At 46.3% G+C, this 12,122-nt stretch overlaps 1 protein-coding gene across 1 annotated transcript in view; it reads left to right on the top strand.

The window, feature by feature from the left end:
- Nucleotides 1-11,511, top strand: part of ATPAF2 (ATP synthase mitochondrial F1 complex assembly factor 2) — a 28,023-nt gene extending 16,512 nt beyond the window's left edge. Inside the window, exons 5-8 of the mRNA XM_038762789.1 lie at nt 5,066-5,146; nt 6,373-6,485; nt 8,771-8,886; nt 11,120-11,511. Of these exons, the coding sequence (XP_038618717.1) occupies nt 5,066-5,146; nt 6,373-6,485; nt 8,771-8,886; nt 11,120-11,257 (448 nt within the window). The 3' untranslated portion in view covers nt 11,258-11,511. The remainder of the gene's footprint in view (nt 1-5,065; nt 5,147-6,372; nt 6,486-8,770; nt 8,887-11,119) is intronic.
- Nucleotides 11,512-12,122: the final 611 nt, after the last annotated feature.

A 12,122-nucleotide genomic window follows, 5' to 3' on the forward strand; every position in this document is an offset into this window, starting at 1 on the left:
GTCACCTTCCGCTATATACACATATAAACATACACACACACATTAAAGTGGGTTTTTGTGTGGTATTAAGCACATACTATGTGCCAGGCACTGTACTAAGCGCTGGGGTAGATACAAGATAATCAGGTTGGACACAGTCCATGTCCCACATGGTGCTCACAGAAGCAACGCGGCTTAGTGAAAAGAGCACGGGCTTGGGAGTCCAGATGTCATGGGTTCTGATCCCGTCTTTGCCACTTGTCTGCTGTGTGACCTTGGGCAAGCCACTTAACTTCTCTGTGCCTCAGTTACCTCATCTATAAAATGAGGGACAACCTGGGACCTGGGACAACCTGCTTATCTTGTATCTACCCCAGCGCTTAGTGCTTAGAACGGTGCTTGCACATAGAAAGCACTTAACAGATACCGTAATTATTATTGCTATTATTAAATCCCCATTTTATTCCTTCAGCTGTATTTATTGGGAGCTTACTGTGTGCAAAGCCCCGTACTAAGCACCTGGGAGAGTACAATACAACACACAGATACATTCCCTGCCCACAATGAGCTCACAGTCTAGCGGGAGACAGATGTTAGTATAAATAAGTGGTGTATACATAAGTGCCGTGAGGCTGGGAGCGGGGGAATGAATGAAGGGAACAAGTCAGGGTGATGCAGAAGGGAGAGGGAGAAGAGGAGAGGAGGGCTTGGTCAGGGAAGGCTTCTTGGAGGAGACGTGCCTTCGATAACACTTTGAAGCAGGGGAGAGCAATTGTCCGGCTGATATGAGGAGGGAGGGCGTCAAGGCCAGAGGCGGGATGTGGGGGAGGAAGATGAGATTGAGGTATAGTGAGAAGGTTAGCATTAGAGAAGTGAAGAGTGAGGAGTCAGCCAGTCGATCGTTTTTATTGAGCGCTTCCTTTGTGCAGAGCAGTGTACTAAGCACTTGGGAGAGTACGGTATAACAGATTTGATAGACAGGGTTCCTGCCCACAAGGAGCTTACAGTTTAGAGTGGGAGACAGTCATGAAAATAAATTATGGCTATGTTCATAATATGGAAGCAGCACGGCATAGTGGATAAAGCCCGAGCCTGGGAGTGAGAAGGTCATGGGTTCTAATCCTCCCTCTGCCACTTGTTTGCTGTGTGACCTTAGGCAAATCATTTAGCTTTTATTCTATTTATTCTGACGACTTGACACCTGTCCACCTGTTTTGTTGTCTGTCTCCCCCTTCTAGACTGTGAGCCCGTTGTTGGGTAGGGACCGTCTCTATATGTCACCAACTTGTACTTCCCAAGCACTTAGTACGGTGCTCGGCACACAGTAAGCGCTTAATAAATACAATTGAATGAGTGAATGAATTAGTACAGTGCTCTGCACACAGTAAGCGCTTAATACAATTGAATGAATGAATGAATTAGTAGAGTGCTCTGCACACAGTAAGCGCTCAATAAATACGATTGAATGAATGAAATCACTTCACTTCTCTGTGCCTCTAAGCCACAGTGCTTTCCCTCTTCCAGGAGGCCTTCCCAGACTGAGCCCCTTCCTTCCTCTCCCCCTCGTCCCCCTCTCCATCCCCCTCATCTTACCTCCTTCCCTTCCCCACAGCACCTGTATATATGTATATACATATTTATTACTCTATTTATTTTACTTGTACATATCTATTCTTTTTATTTTGTTAGTATGTTTGGTTTTGTTCTCTGCCTCCCCCTTCTAGACTGTGAGCCCACTGTTGGGTAGGGACCGTCTCTATATGTTGCCAACTTGTACTTCCCAAGCGCTTAAAACAGTGCTCTGCACACAGTAAGCGCTCAATAAATACGATTGATTGATTGAGTGAGTGAGTGAAGTGAGCGGGCTGGGTGGTAGTGAGGTAGGAGGGGGCAAGGTGATTGAATGCTTTAATGCCAATGGTGAGTACTTTCTGTTTGATGTGGAGGTGGCTGGGCAATCACTGGAGGTTCTTGAGGAGCAGGAAAACATGGTCTGAACATTTTTGTAGGAAAATGATCCAGGCCACAGAATGAAATATGGACTGGAGTCGGGAGAGAACAGGAGGCAGGGAGGTTCAGCAAGGAGGCTGAAATAATAATCAAGGCAGGATAGGATAAGGGGTTGTATTAACAGGGTAGCAGCTTGGATGCAGAGGAAGGGGCGGATTTCAGCGATGTGACGGTGGAACTGAAAGGATTTAGTGATGGCTTGAATATGTGGGTTGAATGACAGGAGTCATGCATAATGCTGAAGTTACAGGCTTGTGAGGAGAGATGGTGGTGCCGTCTACAGTGACGGGAAAGTGAGCAGGAGGAAGGGTTTGGGTGGGAAGACACGAAGTTCGGTTTTAGCCTTACTAAATTTGAGGTGACAGGAGGACATCCAAGAACAGATTTTACAGATGAGGTAACTGAGGCACAGAAAAGTAAAGTGACTTGCCCAAGGTCACACAGCAGACAAGTGGCAGAACTGGGATCAGGTCCTCTGACTCTCAGGCATTTGGTATTTCCACTAGGCCTCACTGCTTCTCCACTATGACCTTTGACTCTCACTTTGTGCTTGGCAGGGCACAAATCCTACTTCATAATTAAGCCATAGTGATCTTTTGCATGTATTTATTACTCTATTTATTTTACTTCTACATATTCTATTTATTTTATTTTGTTAATCAGTTTTGTTTTGTTCTCTGTCTCCCCCTTCTAGACTTTGAGCGCACTGTTGGGTAGGGACCATCTCTATGTGTTGCCAACTTGTACTTCCCAAGCGCTTAGTACAGTGCTCTGCACACAGTAAGCGCTCAATAAATACGATTGAATGAATGAATCTTTTATTTATTTTTTTTTAGTTCAGACTCAGGTGTGAGTTTAATGATTTGGTGCCTTAAGTTCCAGATTTCTTAAGCTTTGAATAATGCTAATGATAATAACTGTGGTGTTTTGCTAAGCACTTACTATATGCCAGACACTGTAATTAAGTGCTGGGAGAGATACAAGGTAATCTGATGGGACCCGGCCCCATCCCACATGGAGCTCGTAGTCAAAAGGGAGGGAGAACAGGTGTTTCATCCCCATTTTACAGCTGAGGAAACTAAGGCCCGGAGAAGTTAAAAGGTTACACAGCAGGCAATAATAGTTAATACTTGCGGTATATAAGCTCTTAACAGAGGAGTTAAGTGACTTTCCCGAGGTCACGCAGCAGGCAAGTGGCAGAGCCGGGATGAGAACCCAGGGCCTGTGGCTCCTGGGCCCATGCTCTAATCCAGTAGGTCACCCACTTTCCCACGGCGTAGTAGATTCCCTAGACAATGAGTCGGACTTAAGCTAGTGCTGTCCACATGACTGACAAGCCTTCAAGGCCCTACTGAGAGCTCACCTCCTCCAGGAGGCCTTCCCAGACTGAGCCCCTTCCTTCCTCTCCCCCTCGTCCCCCTCTCCATCCCCCCCATCTTACCTCCTTCCCTTCCCCACGGCACCTGTATATATGTATATATGTTTGTACATATTTATTACTCTATTTATTTTACTTGTACATATCTATTCTATTTTATTTTGTAGTATGTTTGGTTTTGTCTCCCCCTTTTAGACTGTGAGCCCACTGTTGGGTAGGGACTGTCTCTATATGTTGCCAATTTGTACTTCCCAAGCGCTTAGTACAGTGATCTGCACACAGTAAGCGCTCAATAAATACGATTGATGATGATGATGATGATGACGACCAGCAGTTCTGGTAAGTGATTTCCTAAATGACCACTCTCTGGGACAAGATATTGAGGATTGATCCTCTTTGACAGAACTACCCTCCCACCTCCATTTAGGCCTTGAGATAGATGGGGAGTGGAGAGGACTCTCTTTTAGTAGTACAATTAGCATTCCATCACCTTGACCCCCCCCCCGCCACCTCACCTCACTTCTCTCCTTCTACAGCCCAGCCCGCACACTTGGCTCCTCTAGTGCTAACCTTCTCACCGTGCTTCCATCATCATCATCAATCGTATTTATTGAGCGCTTACTGTGTGCAGAGCACTGGACTAAGCGCTTGGGAAGTACAAGTTGGCAACATATAGAGACAGTCCCTACCCAACAGTGGGCTCACAGTCTAAAAGGGGGAGACGGAGAACAAAACCAAACATACTAACAAAATAAAATAAATAGAATAGATATGTACAAGTAAAATAAATAAATAAATAAATAGAGTAACAAATATGTACAAGCATATATACATATATACAGGTGCTGTGCTTCCATCTCGCCTGGCTTGCTGCCAACCCCTAGTCCATGTCCTACCTCTGGCCTGGAACGCCCTCCTTCCTCAAACCTGACAGACAATTACTCTTTTCCCCCACTTCAAAGCCATAGTGAAGGCACATAATAATAATAATGATGGCATTTATTAAGTGCTTGTACTATGTCCCTTCAAGGCCCTACTGAGAGCTCACCTCCTCCAGGAGGCCTTCCCAGACTGAGCCCCCTCAATCAATCAATCAATCATATTTATTGAGCGCTTACTGTGTGCAGAGCACTGTACTAATAAGCGCTTACTTCCTCTCCCCCTCCTCCCCCTCTCCATCCCCTCCACCTTACCTCATTCATTCAATCGTATTTATTGAGCGCTTACTGTGTGCAGAGCACTGGACTAAGCGCTTGGGAAGTACAAGTTGGCAACACATAGGGATGGTCCCTACCCAACAGTGGGCTCACAGTCTAGAAGGCTCACCTCCTTCCCCTCCCCACAGCACCTGTATATATGTATATATGTTTGTACATATTTATTACTCTATTTATTTTATTTATTTTGTTAATATGTTTTGTTTTGTTTTCTGTCTCCCCTCCTAGACTGTGAGCCCACTGTCGGGTAGGGACCGTCTCTGTATGTTGCCAACTGGTACTTCCCAAACGCTTAGTACAGTGCTCTGCACACAGTAAGCGCTCAATAAATACGATTGAATGAATGAATAAGCCCTCAGTAGATATGATTGAAGGAATGAATGAGATGAATACCATTAGTGTTTTTCCTTTGTATTACTAATGCTGCACAAAGTAACTGTCTATTTTAGTAATGAAGATTATTTTTATTATTATGAATTAGCTACAGAGTGGAGGAGCCAGAGACACTAGTAGAACTGCAAAAGAACGAGTGGGATCCAATTGTAGAATGGGCTGAGAAAAGGTAAGCCCTCCTGTAATTGGGGTTTTGCTTTTCTTCCCATCCACTACCGCCGCCATTCATGCCGCCCCCTCCCCCCCATGCATGGCCTTTTGTACCTTCAGCCTTGCATCCTCTGATTCACCATTTATCACAGGAAATCAGATTTTTAGAACATGAATTATGGTATTTAACCACTTAGTGCCAAGCACTGTTCCAACCACTGGGGTAGACGCAAGGTAATCAGGTTGGACCCGATCCCCGTCCCACATGGGGCTCACGGTCTCAATCCCCATTTTACAGATGAGGTAACTGAGGCTCAGAGAAGTGAAGTGATTTCCCCAAGGTCACACAGCAGACGAGTAGCACAGCTGGGATTAGAACCCACGTCCTCCGACTCCCAAGCCCATACTAGGCCATGCTGCTTTTCTGTGATAGAGCCAGCAAGGAAAAGCTTTTCCTATTGAGGCTTTTTTGGTGTGCAGCAGTTCTTTCTGAGTGACCAAACCTCAGTCAGTGCCTTCTTTTCAGTGCAGAGCCTTGGGGATGCCTTGGCTGGGTAGGATTTTGATAGCAGTCTGGAGGAAAATTAAGGTAACAGAAGCTACTAACAGGAAAGTTCCCAGAATCAGTCAGATGGTATTGAGTGAGCACTTACTGTGTACGGAACATCGTACTAAGCACTTGGGAGAAGAGGACAGTACAGCAGAGTTGGTAGTCATGTTCCCTTTCCACAGTAAGCTTACAGACTCTCCCTCTGCACCAAATCATGTCTGGCCACCGGCCTGGAACGGTCTCCCTCCTTAAATCTGACAGACAATGACTCCCCTGCTTCAAAGCCTTATTGAAGGCACATCTCCAAGAGACCCTCCCTGTCTAAGCCCTCCTTTCGTCTTCTCCCACTCCTTTCTGCATCGCCCTGACTTGCTCCTTTTATTCATCCCTCCTCTCAGCCCCACAGCCCTTATGTACATATTTGTTATTTATATTAATGTCTGTCTCCCCCTCTAGACTCTAAGCTCGTTGTGGACGGGGAATGTGTCTGCTTGTTGTTGTATTGTACTCCCCCAAGTGCTTTGCACACAGTGAGGGCTCAATAAATACAATTGAAGGAATGAATGAATGTCTCTTTAGCTCAGGAAACCGGTGGCAATTTGGGGGCAGCTGGAAGAGATTGTGAACCTGGCTGTTCGGTTCATCCTCTCGCCAGGTCGTCTTTGAAGATAAAGTTTTAGCGTCTGCCGTTTCAGATACAATGTCGAAATTGGATCCTCCACTAGTATCCTGGGGCCCAGCATCCCAGCCAAGACCAGAGACGTTTTCATCAGTCATTTGGCCTCTTATAACATGTGGGCCTTGCAAGGTAAGGAGCGCGCTTGTTGAAGGGCTGCAGGGAAGGGAAGGGACGTGGGCTTCTGTAAATGAGTCTTTTCAGACCCCTTTACCCCTTCAGGGTAATCTTTCACACAGGAAGTCCTTCAGACGGCGGTTTGGGTCCAGCAGGTACTCACTAGGTGAGCTAGTTCAGATTATTTGCTGAACTCACCAACTGCAGCCGAGTTGATCGGGAGTCCCGCGTTCGGCACAGGTGCCCCCCTCGATGGGGACGACGGCCCCCACGGCTTTGGGGAGCCGGATTCCCAGACTCGCTCATCCCGGGGCTCGGAAGAGATCTGAGAGTTTCCCGTAAGGGTGGGAAAAGGCCCAAAATGGTGGCTTTTGCAGCTTGCCCTCACCTCGTTAAGACACAAACTACCCCTGTCATCTCCTTGTTCCTCACCCCGACCCAAGCCACAGTGGCACAGAAGCAATTCCAACTTCATTCATTCATTCATTCATTCATTCATTCAATCGTATTTATTGAGCGCTTACTGTGTGCAGAGCACTGTCCTAAGCGCTTGGGAAGTACAAGTTGGCAACATATAGAGACGGTCCCTACCCAACAGCGGGCTCACAGTCAGAAATGGGCACAAAGTGGAATACTGTGCCTTTGGACTTGCCGACGCTTCGGCCACGCAACATGAAGGGGATCAGCTTATTCCGTGTGCCAATGCACATACATCATCGTCATCAATCGTATTTATTGAGCGCTTACTGTGTGCAGAGCACTGTACTAAGTGCTTGGGAAGTACAAGTTGGCAACATATAGAGACAGTCCCTACCCAGCAGTGGGCTCACAGTCTAAAATATACTCGGGCTCACCCCCCTGGAGAGACACACAGACTGATAAGTAATAGACACCTACACAAACCAGCGTGGAGAAGCACTGTCGGATGGGAAACAGGCAAACAACTGGGGCAGAGAGACATGCTAGGATCAGTCAGTCAATCCATGATATTTATTGAGTGCTTGCTCTGTGCGGAGCACTGAACTCAGCATTTGGGAGAGTACTGTAGTGGAAGCAGATAGGATGCTCTCTCAAGGAGCTTACAGGCCGTTGCAGGGAGACAGGACATTAAGAAAAGTGACAGGTTGGGGAAGCAACCAAATACAGGGATATGATAGACTGTGAGCCCACTGCTGGGTAGGGACCGTCTCTATATGTTACCAACTTGTACTTCCCAAGCGCTTAGTACAGTGCTCTGCACACAGTAAGCGCTCAAGAAATACGATTGATGATATGAGAAAAGTAGGGAGGCAGGGAAAACAGAAAAAGCAAGAGAATGAAAAGTAACTCACCTCCAGGAGACCTTCCCAGACTAAACCCCCCTTTTCCTCTGATCCCCCCTGCTCCCCATCGCCCCGACTCCCTCCCTTTGCTCTGCCCGCCTCCCCCATCCACAGCACGTGTATATATGTACGTATTTATAATTCTATTTATTTACATTAATATGTATAGATCTATAATTCTGTTTATATTGATGCTATTGATGCCTGTTTACTTGTTTTGATGCCTGTCTCCCCCCATTCTAGACTGTGAGCCCGTTGTGGGCCGGGATTGTTTCTGACTGTTGCTAAATTGTACTTTCCAAGCGTTTAGTACAGTGCTCCGCACACAGTAAGCGCTGCACATAGTAAGCGCTTAACAAATGCCATCATTATTATTATTAATAAATACGATTGAATGAATGAATGAATGGGGAAGCAGCATGGCTCAGTGGAAGGAGCCTGGGCTTTGGAGTCAGAGGTCAGGGGTTCAAATCCCGGCTCCGCCAATTCATTCATTCATTCATTCAATTGTATTTATTGAGCACTTACTGTGTGCAGAGCACTGTACTAAGCATTGGGAAGTCCAAGTTGGCAACATATAGAGACGGTCCCTACCCAACAGTGGGCTCACAGTTGTCAGCTGTGTGACTTTGGGCAAGTCACTTAACTTCTCTGTGCCTCAGTTACCTCATCTGTAAAATGGGGATATGACTGTGAGCCCCCGTGGGACAACCCGATCACCTTGTAACCTCCCCAGTGCTTAGAACAGTGCTTTGCACATAGTAAGCGCTTAATAAATGCCATCATGATTATTATTACCCCTTATCCACTGCCAAACTCCAAATGAAAAGTTGACCTCTGTGCTATTTAGTCACCTTTTTTTATTATTTTAACGCTTTCTCCCCTAAGCCCTCTCATTTTAGTTCCTTATCTTCCTGTCCTGTCCTACCTTGGAGGAAGTGGTGCACCATTGGGGATTTTGGCTCTTTGGTCCTCCAGGTATAGAATTTGTGATCACACAGTTGAAGTCCGTGGTCCTGTCCCTGGGGCTGATCGACCGGCACCTTACGGTAGAAGAGGCTGTGCTTCTGTCTCGGCTGGAGGAGGAATATCAGGTGGGCTCAATTTGTAGAGAGGAAATCTAAAGTTAAAAAAGAAGACCATTATAAATAGCCCGAGGAAGCCGTTTTGTCCTCGGTCAAAACGTGTCTGGCAAAGTCTGATGCACTGTTGGGTAGGGACCGTCTCTATATGTTGCCAATTTGTACTTCCCAAGCGCTTAGTACAGTGCTCTGCACATAGTAAGCGCTCAATAAATACGATTGGTGATGATGATGCAGGAAGAATTAGATTTAGTTATTCAATTACTCTCGGTTTTTTAGGAGTGGAGGAGTCATATTCTTGATACACCCCCAAACTGTAGCTTGACCAGTTCTGCACATATGTACACAACCACAGCTTCCAACGATACACCCCCACGTTGTAGCTTGACCTGTTCTGCACATATGTACACAACCACTGCTTCCAACGTCACATCACATTTTGTCCAGGTTGATGTAGAAAAAGTCAGAAAATGGTTCCCTAAATTCCCAACAGCCACCTAGCCAAAATACTTATTCATTACTATTATAACCGTTGTTTTGTTGTATCGTTATATTAATATAACACCGTATGCGCATTATTATTGAGAAGCAGCGTGGCTCAGTGGAAAAGAGCCCGGGCTTTGGAGTCAGAGGTCATGGGTTCAAATCCCGGCTCCGCCAGTTGTCAGCTTTGTGACTTTGGGCAAGTCACTGAACTTCTCTGGGCCTCAGTTCCCTCATTTGGAAAATGGGGATTAAGACTGTGAGCCCCCAGTGGAACAACCTGATCACTTTGTAACCTCCCCAGCGCTTAGAACAGTGCTTTGCGCATAGTAAATGCTTAATAAATTCCATTATTATAATTATGTATTTTAATATATGTGATATTCTGTAATAGTAGTGGTTAGGCACAGTTGTTTTTTTAATGGCATTTATTAAGCGCTTACTATGTGCAAAGCACTGTTCTAAGCAGTACCCTCAGAACCACTCCAACAGTGCTCATCCCCCCCTCAGGCCAGTTCAGTTCCATCCTTGGCAGGGAGGGATGGGGCACAGGGAGAGGATGGAATTCAATCAATCAATCAATCAATCAATCATATTTATTGAGCGCTTACTGTGTGCAGAGCACGGTACTAAGCGCTTGGGTAGTACAAGTTGGCAACATATAGAGACAGTCCGTACCCAACAGTGGGCTCACAGTCTAAAAGGTGCAGATAGAGGTTGGCGCAGGAGTTGCCAGGGACATTTTAAAAACCTTCTACCCCCAGCAAGAAATAGCTCGTGGGGGAATCTACAGCGGGTTTGATCCTGGAGGTACCGTGTCCTCTTCTTTTCTTATTACATATTTTTCCAAGGCCAACCAACCGGTGGTAGTTGTTGAGCGCTTACTGCGCACAGGGCGTTTGGGAGAGTCCGCCAGCAACAGAGTCGGTAGACATGATATCCCTGTTTCAGACCCTGATTCATTTAGGATCTGCTTTCCTCTTCAGATCTATGCTGCTAGCAGACGGCTTTCCCGAGATTAAGCCCCTATCATTTTTTGAATTCTTTTGGGTTTCGGTGGCTCACGGGCTGAAGTTGGAAACACCATTGTTTGTTCTCGGCAAGCAAGCACTGAGTATATTCCCCCTCCCTGGACTAGGACCCTGGAGGGCCCAGGGGAAATCAACTCAGTTTCAGGTCTGTGTCAGCCTGAGCCTATTCCTGTTACGGAAATTAACTCTCTATTAGCACCCTGGCAGTCAAAATCTTGGCTTCACCATATGTCTGCTTTGTGACCTTGGGCAAGTCACTTCACTTCTCTGGGCCTCAGTTACCTCATCTGTAAAACGGGGATTGGGACTGTGTCCAACCTGATTTGCTTGTATTCACCCCAGCCCTTAGTACAGTTCTCAGCACATAGTAAGTGCTCAGCAAATTCCATTATTGTTGTTAGTATTTTATTATTAATCTCCCCAGATTCATTTTTGAACCCAAGCCTCGGGGTGGAATTTCTTCTAGACTGTGAGCCCACTGTTGAGTAGGGACTGCCTCTATATGTTGCCAACTTGTACTTCCCAAGCGCTTAGTACAGTGCTCTGCACACAGTAAGCGCTCAGTAAATACGATTGATTGATTGATTGAAACCTTTGCCAATGCCTCTGCTTAAGGATCCAACATTATTTTGTGTGTGTGTGTACGTGTTTGTGTGTTTTGTTTCTTTTCTTAGATTTGATCAAGCAGGCAGTGTTACGTATTTGTCAATGCCTGGTTGTTCTCTCGTCAGATCCAAAAATGGGGCAACGTGGAGTGGGCCCACGACTACGAGCTGCACGAGCTACGGGCTCGGACGGCCGCCGGAGCCCTCTTCGTTCACCTGTGTTCGGAAAGCTCCGTTACCAAACACAAGCTGCTGCAGGACTGAGCCTCCCCGACTCGCCAGGACAACAGGGATGACCCCGGGAGGGGACAGGCGGTAAAGGACAACATCTCTTCAAGCTGCCACCCATAACACAGGTTGTGGAGGGATGTCAGCCTCCGCTCCGCTTTCAAGGCGGGGGGCATTTAAAAGACCTTCTACCCACAGCAGGGAATAGCTCGGGACAATCTACAACTGGTTTGGTCCTGGTGGTACCCTGCCCGCTTTTTTTCTTATTAAATATTTTTCCAAGGCCAACCGACCGGTGGTGTTTGTTGAGCGCTTACTGTGCGCAGGGCGTTTGGGAGAGTCCACTAACAACAGAGTTGGGAGACACGATCCCTGTTTCAGACCCTGATTCATTTAGGATCTGTTTTCCTCTCCAGATCTGTGTTGCTAGAACAGGGCTTTCCCAAGATTATACTTCCCAATTTGTATTTCCCAAGCGCTTAGTACAGTGCTCTGCACATAGTAAGCGCTCAAATACGATTGATTGATTGATTGTAGACTGTGAGCCCACTGTTGGGTAGGGACTGTCTCTATATGTTGCCAATTTGTACTTCCCAAGCGCTTAGTACAGTGCTCTGCACATAGTAAGCGCTCAATAAATACGATTGATGATGATGATGATGATGATTAAACCATCTTTTTTTTAAATTATTCCGGGTCTCGGTCGCTCAGGGGCTGAAGTTGGAAACGCCGAAAGCATCGTTCGTTCTTGGCGGGGAAGCACCGAGTAGTCTCCTTCTCTGCACTAGGTTTCTTTGGTTTTTATCCCCAAAATCTCCTACAGGTGTGTCAGCTTTCATTTAAACCAGTTGTCGTCTCTCTCGTGTTAGGGAACTTGCACTGGATTGTCTTTTTAAGAAGA

Source organism: Tachyglossus aculeatus, chromosome 21, assembly GCF_015852505.1.
Source record: "Tachyglossus aculeatus isolate mTacAcu1 chromosome 21, mTacAcu1.pri, whole genome shotgun sequence".
NCBI classification, from domain to species: domain Eukaryota; kingdom Metazoa; phylum Chordata; class Mammalia; order Monotremata; family Tachyglossidae; genus Tachyglossus; species Tachyglossus aculeatus.